Source organism: Sander vitreus, chromosome 4, assembly GCF_031162955.1.
Source record: "Sander vitreus isolate 19-12246 chromosome 4, sanVit1, whole genome shotgun sequence".
NCBI classification, from domain to species: Eukaryota; Metazoa; Chordata; class Actinopteri; order Perciformes; family Percidae; genus Sander; species Sander vitreus.
This window is the reverse complement of record NC_135858.1, coordinates 13,652,041-13,676,517: the sequence shown is the minus strand read 5'-3', so window position 1 is coordinate 13,676,517 and position 24,477 is coordinate 13,652,041. Positions and strand designations below refer to the sequence as shown.

Sequence of the window (24,477 nt, the reverse complement as noted above, 5' to 3'; positions counted from 1 at the left end):
AGAACGTAGACAATTTAAAATATGTAATAAATATGCCTTCCCCAGTTTATTTAAGTCAAGTCAAGTCAAGTCAACTTTATTGTCAATTCTGCAATATGTTCTAGATATGCAGAACAATTAAAAATACGTTTATCTCCGGGCCATGGTGCAATAAGGACATGTAGAAGTATAATAAAAAAAAGATAAATATATACAAATAAAGATAAAAAAAGTAAGTAATATAAGTAATAATAGTAATAGTAATAAGTAATATGTACAATTAACATAAAGAAAGATAAGTAATATATACAATACAGTAATACATTCTAAATAGTGCAAATGTAAGCCAAAATCAAACAGTACAGAAAACTAAAGATGAAGATATTTGAAATGTGCAATATAAAGAAAGAGATCCTGAGTGTCTTCTTTAAAAGTGGCAAGGGGGGGGAATCAGAGTCCATAGTTCTTGGTGGCAGAGGGGAGGGAGAGAGGGGAGGGGGTTGAGCTTCATGACTGCCTGGGGAATGAAGCTGTCTGCCAGTCAGGTGGAACAGACTTGGATGCTCCTGTACCGTCTCCCAGATGGCAAGAGGCTGTGTGAGGGGTGGCTTAGGTCACCCACAGTGCTGGTTGCTTTGCGGGTGAGGCTGGATTGGTAAATGTCCAGGAGTTAGGGGAGTGGGACACCAATGATCCGTCCAGCAGCCTTGCATTATGCGCTGCAGGGTCTTACGGTTGGAGGCAGTGCAGCTCCCGTAGCACACAGTGATGCAGCTGGACAGGATGCTCTCAATGGTGCCCCTAAAAGTGGTATTTTTAGTGTATATCATTACTGTACTGTCCAAGAAAACCCCAAATCTCTTATTATAATTTGTAATTTTCAGGATTTTAAACTAATTGCCCATATCTCCCCCTCCCCACAGATCACAGGAAGAAAATACAACCTTGAATAGAACCACAGCCTTGAATATTTACACATTTCAACAGACTCATTACATACACACCGAGGCACCAGAGCAGATATGAGTGAGGATAAACCAGCCGATACTGTGGAAACTGCTGAGGGGAACGCTATTCCGAATGGGAAAGGCCATGAGCCCGGGGAGGAGATCACAGCATCGGCCATAACACCACCTGCAGAGGCTGGTGAAAAGTGAGTAAAATCCTACTAAACACAGTCTATGTTGACCTATTTGGAATATACCTTTTTAATGTATTACAGCTCACAGATCTATGTTTGTTCTTATAGGTAATACATGTCATTTAAGGGCTGTTGCAACTATTTAAGCAAGGTGATTTAAGTCACTGGGTGTTAACAGAACATCAAGTGAAATAGGTGATATGAGTAGCTCCCCTGTGCCTGTTTGTAATTAAGTTCACTCCTTCAGCACGAGAAGGTCCTGAACCTAACTTACGCTGGGTTTACACAGGCAGCGTTTTTTAACTGCAACTCCTCTTCACTCTGAGGTCCGACTATAGGCCGGACCCTCCTTTCCAGCACCTTGGTGTAGACTTTACCGGGGAGGCTGAGAAGTGTGAAACCTCTGTAATTGTCGCACACTCTCTGGCCCCCCTTTTTGTATCTTTTTTCTATGTAATAGATGGTTTAATTAAAAGGCCTCTCTCTGAGATACAGATGGTAATTATACATGGTCCTTTCACTGCATTATTTGCCTGATTATATTATTACTGAGGGTGTTGTTTTCCCACTTTGTGCTCTCGTTGGGTGATGGATGGCCTCTCCCTTCACTGCTTGTAGGGAAATTGTACCCAATAGTGCCCAGAATGATAGGTATGTATGTTATGACAATGAACAGAGTATGTGTTTCAAATTTAGTGTGCTTTCTGTCAGAATTTGTCCTCTGTATAAATTAGCAACTAAACCAGAAGTCGTTCTATAAAAAAAGAAATGACATAGTTTGTGATGAATCTTGAGTGTTTTTGTTTATTATGGTGTTACTTCAAGTTCTTTGACAGTATATCTTTCCATTAGTCCCCACAGAACTGAGAATGCAGAGGCCAACCTCCCAGAGAGCCAGGAGTTCTTATCAGGCATGGAGGAAAAGAAGACCACTCACTTTACAGATGTAAAACACAGCCAATCGACCTTTCTCAGTGGTATCATATATACAGTTCATATAGGCAGTACCTGCATGTATTATCAGATGATCTAACATGTTTATTCCTCTCCTCTGTCCTGCATCTGTTATAGTTTGAGGGGAAAACCTCGTTTGGGATGTCGGTCTTCAACCTGGGCAATGCGATCATGGGAAGTGGAATCCTAGGACTGGCATATGCCATGGCCAACACAGGGGTCGTCCTGTTTTTGTAAGATATTAAAATGCATTTGATACACTAAATATTTAACTCCATGATTACAGATTGGAAGAATGACGTACGGCTCACAGATGTTGTCTGACTCATTTTCTTCCCGCTTTCCAGCGGAGGTCTGAGTCACACATAAATAGCACCTAATTGTATTGTAATTGTCCTGTATTAACCATGCAGCAGTTCCTGCTTATGACACAGAAGCCGATGACACATGGCACATTTATTTGATAAATATAGACTGAGATTAATAGCGAACTGGCAATCATTTTACTCGTGCAATTGCAATCATGGATGCAGAAAATAACCACATGGTTTCTGTTTGGTTGATTCTCTGCCTTGAATCAGTGGGTGTATGTACTATGTACGAGGGGCTTTACATATAAAAGCCTTTGCAGCCGAATTGTCTGTCAGGATAATGACGTCACAGGCGACTGCAGCTTTTAGGTTGATCATTTTATATTTTCAGGCAGATGCCTTTTCTACCTTATTTAAATTTGCTGGAAGTCTTCTGTTTTTCGCCTGTGTGTTCTATTTTCGCCTTTTTTTGTCGGCAGTTTTGTTGAGCATCCACTCAGATTTATCTTGCCTGAATCTCCTGCCATTGGGGAGAGCAGATGTAGTCTGCTTGATATTACCCAAGTACCCTCCCCCCATAATTTCAACTTGCAGGCATTGTTTGGATTTATGGTGGCTGAATTCTGCATAAGCATGCAAACATGAAGCTCTGGGGTGGAATATATTTAAAACTTGGTGGTGGTACAATATTTGACTGATGGCTGATTTAAGCTTTACACACTCATTTAGGGCTTACGTGTGTTACTGCATTTAAAATGTCCAGCTGTAAGGTTGATCCGTTTTGTTGCATGTTTCTCAAAAGTAATCAGACTGGTGTTTCCAGAGGGTAATCTCACCAGATAGCACTGACAACATCAACACTTTCCCCTCCTCGTCTTCCTCGTGCTGTTTTGACACCTCAACCTGATGAAGCTACATTGTATGGTGCTGATACTGGTTGAGCCGAGTAGTAATATCTGTGAAAGATTAAATGGCACTGCTGTAAGCCCCACAGTATTATATTTCTTAGAAAAAACTCAGGCACTGCTGTTTATTTAACTAAGCATCCATGGCCTGAATTCAAATTACAATGCAGAGAAATGTTTTGGATGTTTGTATAACTCTTGGCTTGTTTTAAATGGATTTGTAGCCATGGTGAAAGACTAGATGCTCTCTCTCCCCTTTGTAAGCTTGTTACGAACGAACGCTAAACTAACCGGGCTCGTTAAAACCCCAAAGACCACCGCTACTAAAGGTTAGCCTAGCCGGTAACAAAAAAAAACCAACCTCTGTCTCCTTTTCCCTATGTGTTGCGTTCAACGTGAGTGTGGGACTAACCAGCCAGGGTGAGTGCAACGCTTTTCCTACTTCTGGAGGGGTTTGCGTGGTGTCACGGACTGACCTCAGACTGTGATAGTTTGCGTTCTGAAGACGGCGACTGCCTCGGGGACCACTCCGGTGCTTAATTGGCTCCGTTCCGTCTGCATCCTCCCCCGGGTCAGCCCCGCTCCTCCTTTGTTATTGCAGTTCAGATAAAAAAAAAAAGGTGTATATACAAAAGTTTGTAGTGGGGGAAACAAGAAAGTCTTTCGGTCCTTTGTTTTCCATAGTGTTCTTCGTTTAGCGATATCTGTTCTACAGCCGTTCACTTGAGGCCCAGTCTTTTCGACTCACCTCCAGCTGGAAGCAACCTTCTCCAAAACCGCAATTCATCGCACACACCTGCGACTAGAGGTTATATTGGAACACAACCACTCCCCCTTCATGTCACGTGAGTCTGACCTTGCCCACTTCCTGAAGGACCAGAGGCAGTTTGTAAATTTCACAACAAACTCTACTAGGGAAAAGTACTACAAATATTCACGTTAGAATTCATGGTTCTGGGAGAAATGTGAAGGTAGGTTTAATGTTTAACAGCTGCCACCACCTTAAAATATTATTGAAGGACCTTATTTGAGCTCTTTTCAAAGGCTGTTCTGTCTGGAGGATTTTCCCCTCGTGTTAAAGAAAGCTTCTTATTTTGAGCTGAGCTGTGTGACTGTGGTTTTTCAAGCTGCCTGCTGTCTGGACTGGCTGAACCCTGTGTCACCAAACCCCAACGTCCATGACACTTTGCTAGACAGGAGTTGACATGAACTTGAGCCGATAAGTCTACATTTAACTCTGGTGAATACATGTACTTGCGTGCAAATTTATAGAACGTGACTGAATGCAACAGTTAGCGTGTATCCTGTTAGAGATGAAAGGCTGTGTCTTTGTGTGCATATCTGCGCAATCTTGTATCAAACAATGGAGTAGCTACTGAGAAAAACAAGCAGAGTCAGTGACATATTTGGCAAAGGAATACTGACAATTTTTCAGTTTTTTTCACATTGGTCTCCAGGCTGGGGATCGCCTCAAAAAACGTTTCCCTAGCAGTGTCATTCTGATCCTTTGGTTCTGCTCCTAAAGGGAACAGAAGACCTAAAAATGAGGCAAACATTGTTTTCTCAAACACAGGGAGGTAAACAAATGCAAAATCAATGCCAACAACAACAAAAATAGGCCTGTTGCTGAATATTTTTGTTATATAAGTTGTTTCTTATTTATCTCCACTGACTGGGTCACCTGCTGCAGACATCTTCTGTACATTCAACCTTGAGGGATTATGAAGTCTTTTATTCATTCACTTCAACCTGCACACTGATGTGAGGCAAGATACATCAGCTCACTCCACAAATGTTAACATTCACGCATAATCGTGGATGTCCTTTGTATCCAACCTATTTGAAGTTGCAATACTCAGTGTTCAGACTGTAGTGAGGACGTGTGAAGTCAGGACAGTTTTAGGACTACAGCGAGAGCCACAATTTGACTCATGCTTTTAAACTAGGTCATTTATATGTAATACTTGTTTTGGAGTGTCCTTTGTTTTTGTGTCTCTTTTGGCTCGATGTTTCATATCACACAGATGTCACACGAAGGCTTCAATGGGTCAGAAGCCCCGTCCCGGGTAGGAATGCAGCGGGGTGGAAAGCTGTGAGCTAAGCTACAGTGACCCAAGTGTGTCAGTCTGTCTGACTGTCAGCAGATCTGTCCACCCACTGGCACTTGACTGGATAAATCCCCCACCGCAAGTCAGCCCAGCATTCTTTGTTAACTGGCCAAGAGTTGAAGTCAAGTTGAAAGACGTGCTGCCTGGCTTTTCGTAAAGGAGAGAGGAATGGAGAGAGAGAAAGTTAATGTCCCCAGCAGTAACAATAAAAGAGGGAGAAAATGGGAAATAGTTGGAATGAGGTGGACTGGGTCAGGGAAAGTCAGTGGATCAGTGGACCCATTGACAAAACTTCCTCATGCTGTGGATTTAAACAAGTCTTAGAGGTGTGATCTTGAACATCTCCGTTTAAAATAGATCTTAATAAAGATGTTACAATACCATTTTTTCCTTCCTGATACTGATTCCAATACCTGAACTTGCGTGATCCCGAGTACCAATCTGTTACCAGTATATATATATATATATATATACTGTATATATATATATATATATATATATATATATATACTGTATATATATTTATATATATATAATATATATATTTTTATTAGCTGTATACTATTAACCAGGGCCGTTTCTAGCTTTTGGCGGGCCCTATGCAAGATGCTGTTTGGGGGCCCCCATTTTGTCAAACTACGATGGGGGGATTCAAACCTTTAAGATGATCCGATGCATCAATCTGTTACACTTCACGAGGAAAACAGGCTAGATTCGTAAAAACCGCATCTGCATAGCCCGCCTATAAGAAACGGCTCTGCTACTGAGCCTGTGTGGATGCGGTATGATTGCTGTCATTGTTGTATGGTCTGGCTCAGGTTAAACCTTTTTTAAAACATGAACATATACATACAGAGATACAGGCATACAGTCAAGGGAGAAGCACATAGAGAGTCCATGAAAGCATCGGAACAAAATATTTCAGCAACGTTTTTCTCCTGCTCCTACGCTCAGGGGACAGCTCCTACTCAAGCTCAGTTTGAGGCTGGGCAGCAGCTGCGCAGTACGCTCAGCCATCACTGGAAAAGTGCTTCTAATTGACTTCATTGGTCTCCGTCAAAGTCTACAGTGTTGCTGTGTCCATTTATTCCACTGTCTATGGTTAGCAAAGCCACATGGACTCTGGTCTTCCAACACAATCTATGTACCGGCATCCGGAAAAATGTATGCGTATGCTGCAGCTGTATAAATAGCCTACAGCGTAATGTGTAGTGTAAAACTGTAACATCAAAAGTTGTTTGAAAAATGAGAACACTTGGTATAATGGTGATACGAATTGTGTTTTCTGGTCAAAGAAGTGGCAGTAATATTGTTCATGTCTGTTGTTACATGTCTGTTTCAGGGTACTTCTAACAGTGGTGGCAGTCCTCTCGTCATATTCCATCCATTTACTGCTAAAGTCTTCTGGTATTGTAGGTATGTATGTAACCTCACAATATGCATCTTCTGATTCAAGAAATTTCTCGTCATATGCCTTAAAATGCCACACATGCATTTCCACACAATGAAAACTGTCCATATTCAATATATACACATTATACAATTACACACATAGTGTTACAGTATTAACAATAGGGTTGGGTACCGAAACCCGGTGCTAATATGGCACCGGTGCCTAAACGACCAGTGTCTACCGGACTGAATTGCAACACGGATTTCGGTGCCTCATTTTGGTGCCACTTAAATGCCTTCTGCGCTGCTCTCTGATGCTCTGAAACAGACGTTAGAGGCAACAGGAGCATTGCTGCACGTGACACAAGTTAACATTTCACTTGACAGCAGATAACGTTAGCCTACCGTTAGCTAGCAGCTGAATTAAATACGGTTAAAATGCTGACAGATAAACGGTGTAAAGGGTGTCTGTATTTCACTGTAGAGGACTCTAACAGCGGGACGTTAAGCAGTGTGCAGCTGCCGTTGTCGGAAAATCAACACAGACGTGGTGTGTTCACTTGAAACTAGTAAGCCTCGTGGTGCATTCAAAGTTATTGTAAAATACCCTATTCCCTATTACCCTATTTTTTTAAAGTATCGGTTCAGGCACCGTTTTAAAAGTATCGTTTTAGCACCGGTATCGGAAAAAACCCAAATGATACCCAACCCTAATTAACAAGTACATTAAACATACATAAGTAAACTTGAATAGATAGAACAGAAAACAAAATGGGTTAGCGGCTACCTGCCCCTATGGCCTGCAGAACAGTATTATTGCCTGAGGATAAAAGCTCTCTTTAAAATACAGTCTCTTTAAAGTCCTTGTTAGTATGGATTTAACACATTGATAAAATGCTTTTTATCTGGTGTTTGTGGCTCAGGTATTCGTGCGTATGAGCAGCTCGGCTACAGGGCCTTTGGGACCCCGGGGAAGATGGCGGCAGGTATTGCCATCACACTGCAGAACATTGGAGGTAAGGTCACACTGCCATCTGTCCTCACACTTACACACATTTTTTTTACTTTCCTCTGACATAATACTCATAGTATTCTGTGATTAGAGGTTTGGGATTAATACTGTATATGACTCTAACTCATTAGTGTGTTTGTATCTACTTTCCACAGCCATGTCCAGTTACCTGTACATAGTCAAGTATGAGTTTCCTTTGGTCATCCAGGCCTTCCTGAGGGTGGATAAACCTGCAGGGTGAGTGGTCAATGCATGAGATTTAGAAGTTTTCATTCGTACTATGCAGTAACTGAAGGGATTTCAGATACATACTGATAAGGTATTTAGGAAGGAGTACATGTCTGATTTGTAGCTAAATGTAGATGCTGAAATCCACATATTCTTGCCTTGTCTTACTAAAATCAAAAAACAAATACTTAATTTTTTCACATAACTTTACTCAAAAGAACATGTTGTAATCCTTAAGATATCAGTCCTAGTTCATTAGCGACACCTATGGTCACTGGTGGTAACTGCAAGTGTAGTACACTACACTACAGCAAGCACTCCTTGAGCAGTTACTTTGTCAGAAATACAACATAAGAGCAACTGATGTTTCTGTTTACCAAGCAGCCAAAGAAACGTATGTTGTTTTAATAAAGAAGTCAGTTTCCATCATGCCATAAGCAACCTTGATTGAAATAAAAGTCATTCCACACACTTGAAATAATGCTTGACATGCACCTGGTTCAGTGTCATTTTTAGACACTGTCATGCCTCCTAAAGGTTAACAATGTGTGATATCTCGCCACTTCTCTATGGGACCTCATGCAGTTATCCTGCATGTACAAAGATTTCAGCCTCCACAGAGGAGTTGTGTCAGGCTGTGTCATTTGGCGGGCCTGGTGCTGCTCTGGATGTACTGAGCAGCTGGCGTGAGAACAGCTGTGATAGTGACCCTGGAGGAGGAGAGCAGCATGGTCACTGAGAAATGCACACATCAAAACACAGCTAGACTCCACGGCTGAAAACGTAAATCGGGATATTACTGGCCAGTGCAGGTGGCCTCAGGGACACACAACATTCACTTCCTCGGATGGGATTTCGGTGTGATTATCCCGAACACACTTTAAACCTTACCCCAGTTAAAGCCTCTCCTCACCTACTTTTCGGGGTTTGAGAGAAGTATTTGAGAAGAAGGGGGGAGAAATGGGAGTATATTATAGAAGTGCATGAACTGTGCTGGTGTCAACCTATTTGGAGGAGAATGGAGAGTACCTCTGCTACCACGTTTGCTCATGAATGTTGAAAATGATGTGTCCCACTACATATAGTCACTATAGAAGTGATATACTGTGACAACATGTCCACATTGTTTTGTGGTGTAGGCTTGGCTTTCTCTGTGTAGCACAGTGCTGTGGGCTATGGTCAACAATCACTGTTTATTTCAAATGACAGATTATCCCAGTGGCATTTCATCCCATCAGTGGGTGTGTTTATATTGCTAAACTGTACAGGGGGTGGACAAAATAACAGGGACACACAATCCGATGCAAGAGCATAAAATAGAAGCCATGTCCAAGCCTGTGTGTTCTCGCTAAATAAATGTGTGCAGCATTCACTGTCCCGTGGGAAATAATGCAAAGTTGAGCTTCATGCAGATCACCATGATAGATAACCAGAATTGTAAGTCAGAATGTAAACTGGGCCACAGATGGTAAGCACAATTACATTAACCTAAAACTAACAATTAAAATGCCACAGCACATACTGTTTTTTTTAAATAATTAGAATATAGACATTAAGAGAATAAATCGTTATGCAAGTACTTTTACTTTTATGGAATAATGTTAAAACTTAAAGTACATTTAAAATCAGGTACTTTTTACTTTTACTTAAGTAGGGTTGTCATTGTTGTACTTCTACTTTTACTAAAGTAAATATATCTCTGGTTATTTGTACTTTTACTTAAGTACTGAGATTCAGTACATCCTCCACCACTGTTGGCCACCCTACTGTACATGCATAGGTGTGTGTGTGTTTGTGTGTCTATGTCACATGCACATCAATGTACAAACATCAATGTTTTTTTCAGGGGACTACTTTTGCGTTACGCAAAAAAATCTCGCCGAGACCTCTGTTTGTTTGTGAACATGTTTGTTCAACCAGTCAACTTTTCAGAGAGCCACTGGTATTTCAGTGTGGAGAGTGCTACATGTATTGCTTATTACAGTACGCTCTGTCACTCTTTGTAATTCTTAGTAATTGTGCATTTGTGTGTTTGTTAAATACTGTATGTTTGTGTGTATGTGTGTATCAGTGTTGGTAAAATATTGTGACCCTGGTCCAGATGGACGGAGGGCAGGATGACAACAGGATAGATCAGCCTCTTCTTGTTTTGAGGGGTGTGTGTGTGTGTGTGTGTGTGTGTGTGCGTGCGTGCAGAGCCTCCCACCTGATAGAAGTCACAGAATTAATCATCCTACTGTGTCAATCTAAAAATAGCTCACAGAGGTTTGTTTCCTAGACATGGCTGTGCATGAGACAGTAGCATGGTAGGTTGTATCAGTGGAGTCTGTCAGACATTTTGCAAAACGTCTAATATTCATGTCCTCCACGCCGTCATGATGGTGTTTTTTTGGTTTGGCAGTGGAGTGTGACTACATTGTCTACACAATGTTTAGTCGTTATACTCAGTGTGTCATTGTCTGTGTCTGTCAGTAGATATCATGTCACTATAATACATGCTAAGTACTGCTCCAATAGTACCATTTGGCTGACCGAGATAGTCGGCTAGCCAACCAGTTATGAAATGAGTTATATCCTCCAGTTTTGGGCCCCCCCCATCACAGCCCCACCTTTTTGCGGTGACTTTGATAATTCATTTTGTTGTAGGATTGTCTAAATGCTGTTTCAAAGCCACACATTATTATAATTCTGGTGGACAAATGCTAAAACTCTTTATATTTATTCTGTCCAAAAGTTAAAAAAGAAATACCAGATTTAGTCTGAAAACTACATGTGTAATTTGTGTGTAATATTAACCTCTCCTAAAACCGTTCCCATAAACAACACAGAGAACATGACCTCTGTGTCCTAGCTACAGCCACAGTTCTTAGTGTCCAGTGTTACAGGGAGCAAAGAAGCTTATTTTTTCCACTCTAGAAATTGTATTTCATGGCAACCAGTTTAATTTGTGTTCACTTCTGTTCATTTGTATATATACCTACTTGGCTTAGTGGTGGATATATATATATAAAATCCTCAATCAGTAACTCTGTTTTTCCATCACGTAAGCCTTATTTGTGTGCACCTCATTTTCTAGCTGTTCACCCACTTTTCCCCTGTGTCTTCTCAATCAATATCTGACACAGTGCAAATGCTTAACAGGATTGGGATAGAGGGAGTGTTTGAGCTGAGTAATTCCAAATCAATACGTTTATTTCTTTGTGTCTTTCTGCCTCTCTGCAGGGAATGGTACCTGAACGGGAACTACCTTGTGATCATTGTATCTATTTCAGTAATATTACCACTTGCTCTCATGAAACAGTTAGGTGAGTATGTAACATCATGTCCTTCTTACAGTGGGATGCCCATCTCATTAGTGTTTCAATCTGGGATTCCTTTTAAATTCTATGTTGAGTTATGTTTTGTATGAAGATTTGGTTAAAGCGAGACTATGTAACTTGCTAAATGCCATTTGATTTTTTACAGTCATGACATACATGAGTTAACCTCTGCATTCTCATCTTACACATCACACTCCTCTGTTATGGTGTGGTGGCTATTTCAGTAGATTTACTCACTAACATAGTTGTGAAAACACAATTAGCATGGAAACTAAATGCACACTTCCTGCATTACTGCATTACTTCAAATACTAAGTTACTCTTCTAGTAAACTAGTATTCATATGAAATAAAACATTGAGACCATTCAGCAAAGGACACTGGGAAATAACCAATTCAACACTGGTTGCTATGGACTCGTCACTAGGCTTCCTCAGTCATTGTATATTTTAGCACATAGGTAAAGCTGCCGAAGCGGAACATTATATTCCAAAACATATATGTTTAATTTTAAAGCAGATTTTAAATGACATTGTAACAATTTAACAATTCGCCCTTATGAAATCCAATCGCGGCACGGCTGTCTTGGAACGCAATAGACAGACGGTGGCGGAATGCCCGGACACTTAAATGCAACTAAAATGTAACAGTGAACAATCAGTGTTGGACCTCCAGTCTGTTGAGATGCCTCTCCAAACTCACCATAAAACGTTAAGACACGTTGAGAAAAAAGATCCGTATTTTGCCGTAATCCTATGACACGAAAAAAAAGTAATCCACAGCGATCAGTAGATCCACAAACAGAGTCACGGTGTATCCAGCAAGGCCTATACGAGCGTCACATTCACCAGCCAGCTCCAAACAGGTGAACGAGGCCTCTCCACTTTCCCGTTTTAAACAAAGTGGAATAAACGTATAAAAGTCCAAATCCACGCAAAACCCGCAATCAATTAGTAAGCTGACATCATATGTATATTCATGGCATTTAGGCAAGATGTCCAGACATAGTGCAACAGTAATTTTCGTTTTTTGCGTCCTGCTGCTCCCATCGTCAGCCAGGTAATATTTTTTTTACTAAAGCAGTATATGAAATCTGATGTATTACCTACCACCATTTAGTTGTTTTGTGTTATTTAAGATATTTATAAAATATCTGGTCATGCCAGATATAATGAATTATTCCACAAATTTTTTAAACAATGCAATTACCCGTTTCAGCCACCAGGGGGGCAGTGCCCCCCAGCAAACTCATGGGTCAGACCCATCTGGTAGCGAAGGAGGGCATAGACTAAGAGCTACATGAAAAAATATGCACAAAACAAGCCACTTTGAAATGTTGCTTTTTTTCATGAATACAAAAGTTGGGTGCCCCCCCCCTCCTAGACTAAAAAATTTTGGGTGACCCCCCCCCCCCCCCTCAACAAAGAATAAAAAGACATGACCCTCCCCTATTTTCCTCCAGTGGTCCATTCCATAAAAACTGAACGGTCCCTAACAGCAGAACAAATGACATTACTGAGTCTGCCAACTGACTCAGTAATGTTTCTGTTACACAGGAATACTTACCTCAAAGGAGCAGTGTGTAGGATTTACAGGCATCTTTTGGCAGAAATGCAATATACTATTCAAAATTAGTTTTTCATCAGTGTATATTCACCTGAAATTAACAATAGATGTGTTTTCATTAGCTTAGAATGAGCCTTTCATATCTACATAGGGAGCGGGTCCTCTTCCACAGAGCCCTCCATGTTGCACCGCTGTGTTTCTACAGTAGCTTGAACTGACAAACCTAGCACTGGCTCTAAAAAGGGTCTTTCGTGTTTTTTTTTTTTTTACCTGAAGGCCACCGTAGGTTCTACTACATGCTTGCAAAGGGAGAGGTGAGGGGAGGGGTATTCAGTTGGTTGCAATCTACAACATCACCGCTAGATGCCACTAAATCCTACACACTGCTTCTTTAAATTTGCTAACATTAGCCACCAAAAGTTGCTGGTCATACCACAACAAGTAAGGCTGTAGAAGCAAAACCCTTAGATGAATCCAACTTTTCATTGTTAAGACAAAGAATGTGTTATTTCTTCTCTCAAAAGTTACATACCGGTAGGCTCACTTTAACAGAAAAGTTGTGTATGGTTAACAAAAATATATTACTATTAAATCAAATTGAAAATACTTAAAGAATTATGCAATATCCTCAGGTGTGAAAATATAGGAACTGCCAACATACCTTTTCCCAACATCCTGCAGGGCTAGATGCAGAAAGGAGCTCATATAGGTTTTATGCAATGACTTGCTCAAGGACACTTCATCTAAGGGGATGTTTGTCACCATCAGGGCTTGAACCATGGTCTTGTGCTAATTGCCTCCTAGTCACTTTCTTAATTTGAACTGATGCCATGCCTTGTAGTTAGATATCTTTAGGGCAGTATTGCAAATGTTTGAGACCCACACATGGATGTTTTGTTTTTTATTTAAGGGCTTGTTGATTTCTATGTTAGAGCTGGATTCTGCCTTTGTTTTATTAAGATTGTTTTCTTGCAGAGAGAGTCTTTCTCCTCCCCTCCTCTTCTTCTTGCTTTTGTGACCATTTCCACTGTTGTCCTCCTGAGATGTCCCTTGGTACATGGTGTATGCCCCTGCTTCTTTAAGTCACACCTGAATGCATTGTGTGCAGCCATGCCTGATAATTGGCAACACACTAGACTGCCATGGGTTCACTCACTTTAAAATAATAACTATTGTTGCCCTTGTGACACACAAAAGTCCAATGTGTTTCCGAAAGGGTTGGTTGAGTGTCATGCGGTCTGTCTGAATCGCAGCGCTTCAGATGAGCAAGTACATGAAACAAAACAGATGCAAAGGAGAAGAAAAAGCAGGGAGAGACAGTTTGGAAGTGAGAAAAGGGGCCGTATTGTCTGGCCTCTTGTAGAAAGTCTGTGTCCTGCTGAGACATTGAGGTCAACAGAGCCAGTCAGTCCAGTAATGAGCTCTGACTCCCAGCACATTAAATCAGTCTAGTTCACCACAAGGCTTGAAGATTTACCTCACTAGTGATTAGTTATTAGAGTCAAGCAGCATTTTCCACATATTACTAGTAGTTGTAATGTATTTCAGGTTGAGCATGACCATGTATTCCCAGATAAGAGACATGCTAATGAAGCGTTTGTGTTTTAGGTTACCTGGGGTACACCAGTGGTTTCTCCCTGAGCTGCATGGTTTTCTTCCTGATTTCGGTACGTCCTCTGACTCTTGCTATATCTACATGTAAACTAGACATCATGTCTTGCTTCTTGTTTCTTGTCTGTTGGCAGAAACATCAATGCAGCACATTCAGATGCACTGGGATCAGTCTGTAACACCATTTTTTTCACCTTCCCACCATCTTTTTAGTATTCCATACTCTCTCTACTCATTGCCATTGACTAATGTTTGCACGCTGTGGTTCCAGGCTGTGTTGGTTCTTTCTGGTCTTTCTCTGACCTAGTTTTAGCTGTGCGAGCTGTAATCCACGCATCGCTCTCTCTCTCTCTTTCTCTGGCTCTCTCTCTGCCATATTTTCTGCCTGTCTGTATGCTAACTGTGTCCCACAGCCTTTGTTTCTGCTTAACAACTCTCCTCTGCACTCCACAGGTCATCTACAAGAAGTTCAATACGCCATGTCCATTTACTGACTTTGCGTTCAATAGCACTACCATTGGGCTGAATGTCAGTGCCATGGATCCTGGTGGGGAGCCTGATCCTGCCTGTGTTCCAAAAATGGCCAACCTCAACTCACAAGTAGGTTTTATGCATGTCAGTCAGTCTGAAACTGCAAATGTGCCTCCACTGCCATGGCAGCCACCCACTTATGTCATAGTCATCTTCAGCATGTTGCCAGTGACAGTTCACAATCCAAGCATGGAAATCACACTTGGTTTGAAGCACTCAGTTGCATTCAAGAGGAGATCAGTTTTTTTTATTTGTATCAAGCTGTTAATAATAGACTGCGATTAATGCAAGGCAAAGATGGACAGTGACCCCTGAGCTGTCTGCTACTGTCAGCAGAGGAATACAATTGCTTTGGCATTATGTTGCTTACAGTGAGATCATCAAGTTTGCCCTTTGTGGGCCAAAGAGATGGTTAATGAATGAAATGGCAAAGTACCCTATTTATTTTACACACAGTACATACCTTCACAACAGGAGAGGACTCCTAATCACAGCTAGATGCTTACATTTGTTTGATTGCAACAACATTATTTTAGTTAAACTTTTTTACTTCCCAGTGCATTAGCAAATACTAGTTGTTGCTAAGTAGCATCCCTTAAATACGTATGAGACTTTGCTAACCCGGGCTAGTAAGACCAATCTGTGCTGCTTAGCAGCTTACAAGTAAGGCATTCTTAAATAGGATAAAGCTGGTCCGCAGCCAGGCCCAAGTTAATCAAAGGGAAACAATTAGCTCTCTGTGATGTGTCTGAGGGAGTAATGGGCTGTAAAGTGTGAGGTTGGTGGTAAAACGTCTGGGATGGCACTGCTGTATCTATGGTGACCTGTTGGGGTTCATTTTCAGACGGCCTACACTATCCCCATCCTGGCGTTCGCTTTTGTGTGCCACCCCGAGGTCCTGCCCATCTACACAGAGCTGCGCAAGTATGTTCTAATGATGGAAAACTCCGGCTAACTTTTGGACAAGAAATCAGTTGCATAAAAAGAGGAAAGCCGATATGTGTGATTTGTGCTTGGCTGATCATAACCTAATCACGTGCACTGCTTTCACATTATTTTGAAATGCGTTGGCACTGCTTGTATGATGTAGCATGCTGTTAGTTTAGATCAACCTGCTTTGAAGCACTGTTGCTTGTTTTCTTAAAATGATTTTGGGATGTGTTAGTGAATCTTTGAGGCATTTTCCTGCAACTAAAGTAGCCCTGCAGCTGAAGATGGTATTTTATAGTAACTGGGCTACATACTTTCTATATGGGCATACACGGTAATTTGACAGTGGATGCCCTGATATTATATATGTGTGTGTGTGTGTGTGTGTGTGTGTGTGTTTCTGTGTGTGACGTCACATGGCAATATCTTCTGATTTCAGTCCCAACAAGAAAAAGATGCAGCATGTGGCCAACATCTCTATTGCAGTCATGTACGGCATGTACTTCCTGGCTGCCCTTTTTGGATACCTAACTTTCTATGGTGAGGCCTGGTCCTCCTCCCATTGCAGAATATCTATCTATCTATCTATCTATCTGTCTGTCTGTCTGTCTGTCTGTCTGTCTGTCTGTCTGTCTGTCTGTCTGTCTGGCCTCATTTTGCTTCTTAATTTTCTTTATTTATTCATGTTATTTGTTTTCATATAAAGTTAGAAGTTTATCAGAGCATTATTAAGTCTGAATCACTATGTCATAGCAGAACAGTAATCATGTAGGCTGAAAAGCATCATGATGCATCTGCCCCCTCTAGTGGTCATATTCTTCAATAACCATTTATACGGCTAACATAATCTTCTGCACTTAAAAGGCATCCGGATTTATGAAGGTTTTATTAGTTATTAGTCATCATTTTTACCTATATTTAGGATGTTAATAAAGCATGATTTCTGCATTATTTGCTATAATATGTACCAGTTAATATTAAAATGTTACCTTTTTTAAATAAATATTATCAGTACAAATTATGTTTTGCCAGCTGGTTTGGGAAGGAGTGTTCTTCCTTCATCATTCTTGGACCTACTCTATTTTTTTTCTTTTTTGATCTCTTTCAGGGGAAGTGGAAGCAGAGCTGCTTCACACCTACAGCCGTATTGATCCGTATGACACCTTGATTTTGTGCGTGCGTGTGGCTGTGCTCACTGCTGTCACACTCACTGTGCCCATTGTGCTCTTTCCTGTAAGTACACTTTTAGCACTTTACGTTTACACATTGGCTTATTTCGGGCGAATCATAAAGCAGTTATTTACTTCATGCAGTGACAATTGAAAGTTGCGTCTTTTGTGTTATAATCAGGTACGGAGAGCGATCCAGCAGATGATGTTTCCCAACAAGACTTTCAACTGGCCCCGTCATATCGCCATTGCTGCCGTTCTGCTCACTTTTATCAACCTGCTGGTCATCTTTGCCCCCAACATCCTGGGCATCTTTGGGATCATTGGTAGGTTAGACCAACCCTGGAACAAGGGTGGTTTTAAGGCATAAAAGCACCAACAATAAGACAGGCTCAGTTACTAGTAGTGGCATCCTGACAAATCCTGAGTAGCTTCCATGATCTCTTTATTAGTGGATTATCATGCATGTATATTTACATTCATACACACATATTATGTGTGTATAGTTCACACCTACATACTCTTCTATATTGTTACATAATCAAAACAAGATGTTCCAGACTCAGTCCATCTCAAAGTGCAGAGTACTTGTTTGTCACATGCAAACTAATGTATTTCACCACCTTTTCTACACCTTTTCTAATAATCACTACGGTGCTGTCAGACTTGCTGTCAGCAGCACCTAATGAGAACTGAAGGGAGTGAGAAGTCAGGATGAATAATTAGTTGGGTTTTTTTTGTCTGATTTCCAGGTGCCACATCTGCCCCTTGTCTCATCTTCATATTCCCCGCTGTTTTCTACATTCGTATTGTACCCAAAGAAGAGGAGCCAATGCGCTCGTTCCCCAAAATCCTGGTGAGCATCTCATGAAAATAACAGATAATCAAGTTCAGTTTAGTTTCATTTATTTTAGGTTAGGTGAGGTTATATAAAGCTAAATGTGTAAGAAGTTCTGTGCATTGAGAATGACTAAATTGTATCGTTAAGTTACTTTCTAAGGGATAGCTAATATGTAGTTTGTTTAATTTTTTAAATTTGAATATCTGTCTGACCTCAAAAAAAACCTCAAAAACAGTATTGGTTGGGATTTCCAGGTATAGCAACACTGACATATTTGTCTGGTTAAAGCCATTCACATGTTCAATGCTTTACTATGGAAGTTACTGTAAATATAAAAGGATGCATCCAGTTAGTGTTCCTACTCTGTTCTATCCCCTGTTCTCTTGTCACTGTCTTTAACTCACTTACTTCTCCTCTCTTCTAGGCCGCCTGTTTTGCTGGGATAGGCTTCCTGTTTATGATAATGAGCCTTAGCTTTATCATCATTGATTGGACATCGGGCAACAGCAAAGCCAGCAGTGGTCACTAGGCGCCACATTCCATTTTTTTCACGTTTTATATTGTTGATTTAGATCTGTGTTGTAATGTTACAGTTTTGATTTTGAATGATGTTTAATGTTGAAGATGTCCTATCTTTTCCATTAGAGAATATTGGCAACAGAGAAGGAGCCTAGAGTTCAGAATGGCTCTCAGTTTCTCCGCAAAAGCTCTCACTCTAATGACGTTACACTGTACTGAACATCCGGCCAAACAGTGACTGCAGATCCAGGCATAGACTTTCCTAGAAAGTTGATAGTTGAATTTACAGAATAGGCCAGGTGCATAAAGATTAATGTTGACATTTGGAGGCTGTGCCTTGTGAGATGGATGTAAAAAAAAAAGAAGATAAGTAACAATATAGAAAGCTGCTGTCTTTATACGCCTGTCCTTGTGTTGAGCATAAGCATCTACCACCTCTTACCATCGTTGTCTTGTCCCTAATCATATAATCATATGATCTATGATCTGAAAACTGCTACTCAGATTATAAACACAATCTGAGGCATGTCCCTTTGAACTATTAAATGACAAAAATGTATTTAATGATAGACCATTCTTTTATGATTTTATGTCTATTATTATTATTATTATTATTATAAGTTATTTGAATAACTACATATTTGCCACTTTGTGCAACTGCAGAGGAAAGTGATAGTAAAAGCTATTGCGCTGAAAGAAATAAATTAAAGGAATAGTTCAACATTTTACAGAAAATATGCTTACCGACTTTCTTGCAGAGGAGATTGATACCACTCTCATGCTTGTACAGTGAATTTGAAGCTGCAGCTGGTTAGCTTAGCTTAGCATGAAGGTCGAAAAATGTAGAACTGTTTCTGTATTGTGTGCAGCCTTTAGCTTTAGCCTTTAGCTTTACTCCACAAACTTGTTCTGCTGCTGGTTATTTTAAGGTTTGGAGGTGTTAACATTCTCACCTCTGACAGAGCAGGGTGCAAAATCACAGTATGTGGTATAGTGTACCACAGTATGGACCGATGACATGATCCTCAGCGAGGCGATTAATACCAGAGAGGAGGGCTTCAGGGTAGGAATGTTTTTAAATGGACCTTGGCTGGTCATATCACTACATTAAACAATGCCTAGTGCGCAGAACTTCTCTGTGTATTGCTGTGTAAATTAAAGTGATAAATGATACTGAAGACCTCATCAGTTGGATTGTACAGATCAAAAGTGATAAATGAAATGAAAAGAAGTTACCGTTCAGTGTTCTTAATGATTGAGCAGGGATGATTTTTACCTGGATGATGTGTTGTTTCTGAACATTTACTGGAAGTAATCAGAGATAACCAAAAAAACAACTACAGGGTCACTTCATGAAGTGGTTAGTAACAGTTTTGTTTCTGTAAATATTTCTGTGTCCAGCACAAGCTTGATCCCTTCCAGAAATAGCAGGCATGGGATTACTGTCTCTTTAACAATATTGAAAAGTTGGTGGTTAGCAATTGCACTTTCCGTTGATAAGCACAACTTCACTCATTGAAGGAAAATCCACATATTGGATAGATGTGATTTAAGGGCATATCCCTTTTGTATAACTAAATCTTTGGTGAAGTAATCAATCTAATGTAGAATACGTGCAAATGTATCAATGGTATAATATGGATCAAACATTACTTGAAAAAACGTTATGGTTAGCTTTCCCGTGAGCCCCTGTGATCATTCCTGTCCTCCTCTGGTCTGTTCTGTAGATAAAACAACTATTAGTTGGATGTACTGTTGGAGGTTTTAAAGTGTCCGTGTTGTTTAAAAAAGAAAACATGGATCCATTGTATTTGAACTAGGGATAGACCGATTATCGGCCCTGGTCGATTATCGGGCCGTTTTTTTTGGCAGTTTGCAGATTATCTGCATTTTATTTGCCTGATAACCGATAAAGTTAATTAAAAAGTGAGCTACTTTGGCTCCGCTACAGCTCTGTGTCTGTCCCTCCGCTTCGGTTTCACTCTATCTGACTATCTTCTACTGTGTATTATGTTGAAAGTTTCCAATCTATTAAATAATTGCAAAACGTTTTAGTGTTGGATTTCCTCACATTCCGAAAATCTTAATTTTGATTTAAAGATTTTCATTTTCACTGTAAATGCATATCGGTTCCAGATATCAGTTATCGGTTTCACTAACTACTAATAATCGGTATCGGCCTTGAAAACCGGTATCGGTCGATCCCTAATTTGAACTATAGTACCTACTGTATACATTAGTGTCGTTAAACCTGGACCTAACTCTGATCAGAAGTATAATTCAAGTGTTTGACTCCTGCCATTGATCGATTAACTGTTGTTTTAAACTTCATGTTTAATGTTTATTCTGTTGAATCTGATTCAGTGATGAAATGCAAAACCTGTTAATGATTGTTTTTTTCTTCTTGTATTTGTCTTCTATAGTCAGTGGTATATCATCAGTGGTATAGTTTGGGTCACTTCTGACTGCTCACTGTTTCTTGGCAGACAGTAACCTACTAACTTGGAGTTGTTAGTGAGCTGGTGGCCAAACTTTTAATATACTTTTAATGGTAAACTCTGTTACACCAGACTATAGTGAGTCCTGTGTGGGTAAGTGAGTATTGTCCAGTCAATTTGTTACACAACAAACCTCCTTTAATTCCTTGTTTTTCATTGTATCTAGATGTTTGGTCTGTATGTATCTGTATGCAGAGGGAATCATGTGAATCAGCCTCTGGGGCATAACATAGTATTTGACCAATGCAAGAGTTATATTTATCCCCAACTTCCTGTTACTAGTTTGACTTTATTTTGGCTGTATTTATAATGAAGCCATTTGGTGAATCAAATGAGTTTCATAAACAGTTTTCAATGGTGCACCCACACAAAACACTTCACAACACGCAAAAGATAGAAATATACATGAGGCTGATACAAGATGATCTCTGAGGACCTGTATTTGGATCTCAGTGTTGTTAGTCTCCCTCTTAGTGATTTATTGAAATGTGTATGATTGAATAGTAACATATTGAATATTGATATTGGCCAGCATTTATAAATAATGTATATAAATGTATACCCTTTATATTCTTTATGCATATCTAGTTTGTACTATTGTAAATAGCAATTAAAGTTTTAGTCCAATTAAAAATATAAATGTTATCATTTTCAAAGTGCTTTTAAACCTTTTTGTCCTTCAATTCATGTTGATTTTCATGTATCTATATATTTTAATATGTCGCTGGCAGTTATTGTACTGTAAACAACGTTGCAATAAAGATAATGAGGTAACAAAAATGTGATCTCTCATTATCTGTCAGATATGCTATAAGGACACAGGAGAGAGAATGTGGACTGACTTTTAAGACTCTTTGTGTTTTATACAAATCGGCAATTCCAAAGTTCAGTCTATTGCCAACATTATCATTCCTAAGTGAAACACTTGAAAAGATTAGCATTTCATTGAAATGCTAACATTCTGTGACCTTGAATCTACAATGCATCCTTCAGTCTGCTGTTATATATTGCGTAGATTATGTGAGTGAATAATATGTTTTTATATATTCATATATTATATATATTTTTTTTTTATACACTTATTATATGTAGTTTTATTTTTGTATGTATTCTAATCGTATAATATTTCACAGATGCATATAATTCTCTTTCACCCTAATCAAATAACTATGATTGTCTCACTTTGGCAAAAAATGCATATCATTTATACAGGTGAAACTCGGAAAATTAGAATATCGTGCAAAAGTTCATTTATTTCAGTAATTCAACTTAAAAGGTGAAACTAATATATTATATAGACTCATTACATGGAAAGCAAGATCTTTCAGCCTTTATTTGTTATCATTTTAAAAAGGTCCAATATTGTAGGCTCAAAGTGCCACACTCTAATCAGCTAAGCTAATTAATCCAAAACACCTGCAACGGGTTCCTGAGCCTTTAAATGGTCTCTCAGTCTGGTTCAGTAGAATTCATAATCATGAGGAAGACTGCTGACCTGACAGTTATGCAGAAAACCATCATTGACACCCTCCACAAGGAGGGAAAGACTCAAAAGGTAATTGCAAAAGAAGTTGGATGTTCTCAAAGTGCTGTATCAAAGCACATTAATAGAAAGTTAAGGGAAAAGTGTGGAAGAAAAAGGTGCACAAGCAGCAGGGATGACCGCAGCCTGGAGAGGATTGTTAGGAAAAGGCCATTCAAAAGTGTGGGGGAGCTTCACAAGAAGTGGCCTGCTCCTGAACAACAAACAACGTTAGAAGCGTCTTACCTGGGCTAAAGGAAAAAAAGAACTGGTCTGTTGCTCAGTGGTCCAAAGTCCTCTTTGCTGATGAGAGCAAATTTTGCAATCTAATTTGGAAACCAAGGTCCCAGAGTCTGGAGGAAGAATGGAGAGGCACACAATCCAAGATGCTTGAAAGTCCAGTGTGAAGTTTCCACAGTCTGTGTTGATTGGGGGAGCCATGTCATCTGCTGGTGTTGGTCCACTGTGCTTTATTTAGTCCAGAGTCAATGCAGCCGTCTACCAGGACATTTTATAGCACTTTATGCTTCCTACAGCAGACAATCTTTATGGAGATGCTGACTTCATTTTCCAGCAGGACTTGGCACCTGCCCACACTGCCAAAAGTACCAAAACCTGGTTCAATGACCATGGGATTACTCTGCTTGATTGGCCAGCAAACTCGCCTGACCTGAACCTCATAGAGAATCTATGGGGCATTGCCAAGAGAAAGATGAGACATGAGACCGAACAATGCAGAAGAGCTGAAGGCCGCTACTGAAGCATCCTGGTCTTCCATAACACCTCAGCAGTGCCACAGGCTGATAGCATCCATGCCACGCCGCATTGAGGCAGTAATTCATGCAAATGGGGCCCAAACCAAGTACTGAGTACATATGCATGATTATACTTTCCAGATGGCTGACATTTCTATATTTAAAAAAACTTATTTTTTATTTTTTTTTGATTTCATGTAATATTCTAATTTTCTGAGATTTTGAACTTGGGGTTTTCATAAGCTCTAAGCCATAATCATCTAAATTTTAGCAAATAAAGGCTTGAAATATCTCGCCTATATAGTCTATAATATTCGTTTCACCTTTTTAAGTTGAATTACTGAAATAAATGAACTTTTGCACGATCTCCTAATTTTCTGAGTTTCACCTGTATATGAATAAGACTTGTAGCCTACAAAAGTGTAAAAAAGGAAGTTGTTAATTTGTCATTGAGGGTCAGGAGCCAGTCCACAAGGTGACACTATAGAGCTGTGGTCGGCATTGGCTGTCTAGTTATGACCATCATGCAATGTAACAATGTTGGGTTTTTATAGAGCATCTTGTGTTAGATTAATCAAAGTGTTAATTATCTAGATTATCTTGAGCTAAATATCTCCATCTCTCAACCAGCAACAACATTGAAATTGTGCTTGCATTACATCAATAATACAAATCCAATTAAATATCTAGATTAGTATAACATTTTGAGAGGGACCATTCTAGTGAGTACTCGGATGGCCTACTTTAGCAGATAATACTTTTTTAGTTTAATACAATTTTGAATGCAAAACTTTACTTTTACTTGTAATGGAGTATTTTTACACAGTGATATTTCTACTTTTACTTAGGTAAACTGATTCTGAATACTTTGTCCATCACTGTATTTTGTCGTAATAAAATTAACAGGATGTGAAAAGGGTGAAATCCAAAAATGGTATCTGCCTACTGGTTAATGGTGATAGCTATTTGCCAAAAAAAATGTAGGCTATTAAAAAGATAAACAAAAAAAAACATGAATCTCTCTTCTCGTCAACTGGGGAATCACCATACTGTAAAATTAATTGATTAATTCATTTTAATTAATTTCATATATACAGTCATTGGGAATCACATAAGCCACTGTTTTTGCTCCTTGTGTTTTTGCTTGCAGCATAGCTAGCATATAAACTCCAAGGCTAAAACAGCG

General features: G+C 39.7%; 1 protein-coding gene across 2 annotated transcripts in view; it reads left to right on the top strand.

Annotated features, from left to right (window-relative positions):
- The window catches only part of LOC144516821 (sodium-coupled neutral amino acid transporter 3-like), a 43,218-nt gene extending 24,143 nt beyond the window's left edge, over nucleotides 1-19,075 (top strand). The window contains exons 2-16 of one of the 2 annotated variants that reach the window (XM_078248453.1): nucleotides 967-1,132; nucleotides 1,973-2,066; nucleotides 2,192-2,307; nucleotides 6,741-6,814; nucleotides 7,714-7,806; nucleotides 7,958-8,039; nucleotides 11,253-11,335; nucleotides 14,524-14,582; nucleotides 14,980-15,126; nucleotides 15,902-15,981; nucleotides 16,427-16,527; nucleotides 17,096-17,220; nucleotides 17,338-17,482; nucleotides 17,909-18,012; nucleotides 18,422-19,075. In XM_078248453.1, the coding sequence (XP_078104579.1) occupies nucleotides 1,002-1,132; nucleotides 1,973-2,066; nucleotides 2,192-2,307; nucleotides 6,741-6,814; nucleotides 7,714-7,806; nucleotides 7,958-8,039; nucleotides 11,253-11,335; nucleotides 14,524-14,582; nucleotides 14,980-15,126; nucleotides 15,902-15,981; nucleotides 16,427-16,527; nucleotides 17,096-17,220; nucleotides 17,338-17,482; nucleotides 17,909-18,012; nucleotides 18,422-18,526 (1,539 nt within the window). In that variant the 5' untranslated portion in view covers nucleotides 967-1,001 and the 3' untranslated portion in view covers nucleotides 18,527-19,075. Of the gene's footprint in view, nucleotides 1-902; nucleotides 1,133-1,972; nucleotides 2,067-2,191; nucleotides 2,308-6,740; nucleotides 6,815-7,713; nucleotides 7,807-7,957; nucleotides 8,040-11,252; nucleotides 11,336-14,523; nucleotides 14,583-14,979; nucleotides 15,127-15,901; nucleotides 15,982-16,426; nucleotides 16,528-17,095; nucleotides 17,221-17,337; nucleotides 17,483-17,908; nucleotides 18,013-18,421 lie in introns of both variants that reach the window. The other variant, XM_078248452.1, reaches the window with a different exon arrangement.
- The last annotated feature ends 5,402 nt before the right edge of the window (nucleotides 19,076-24,477 follow it).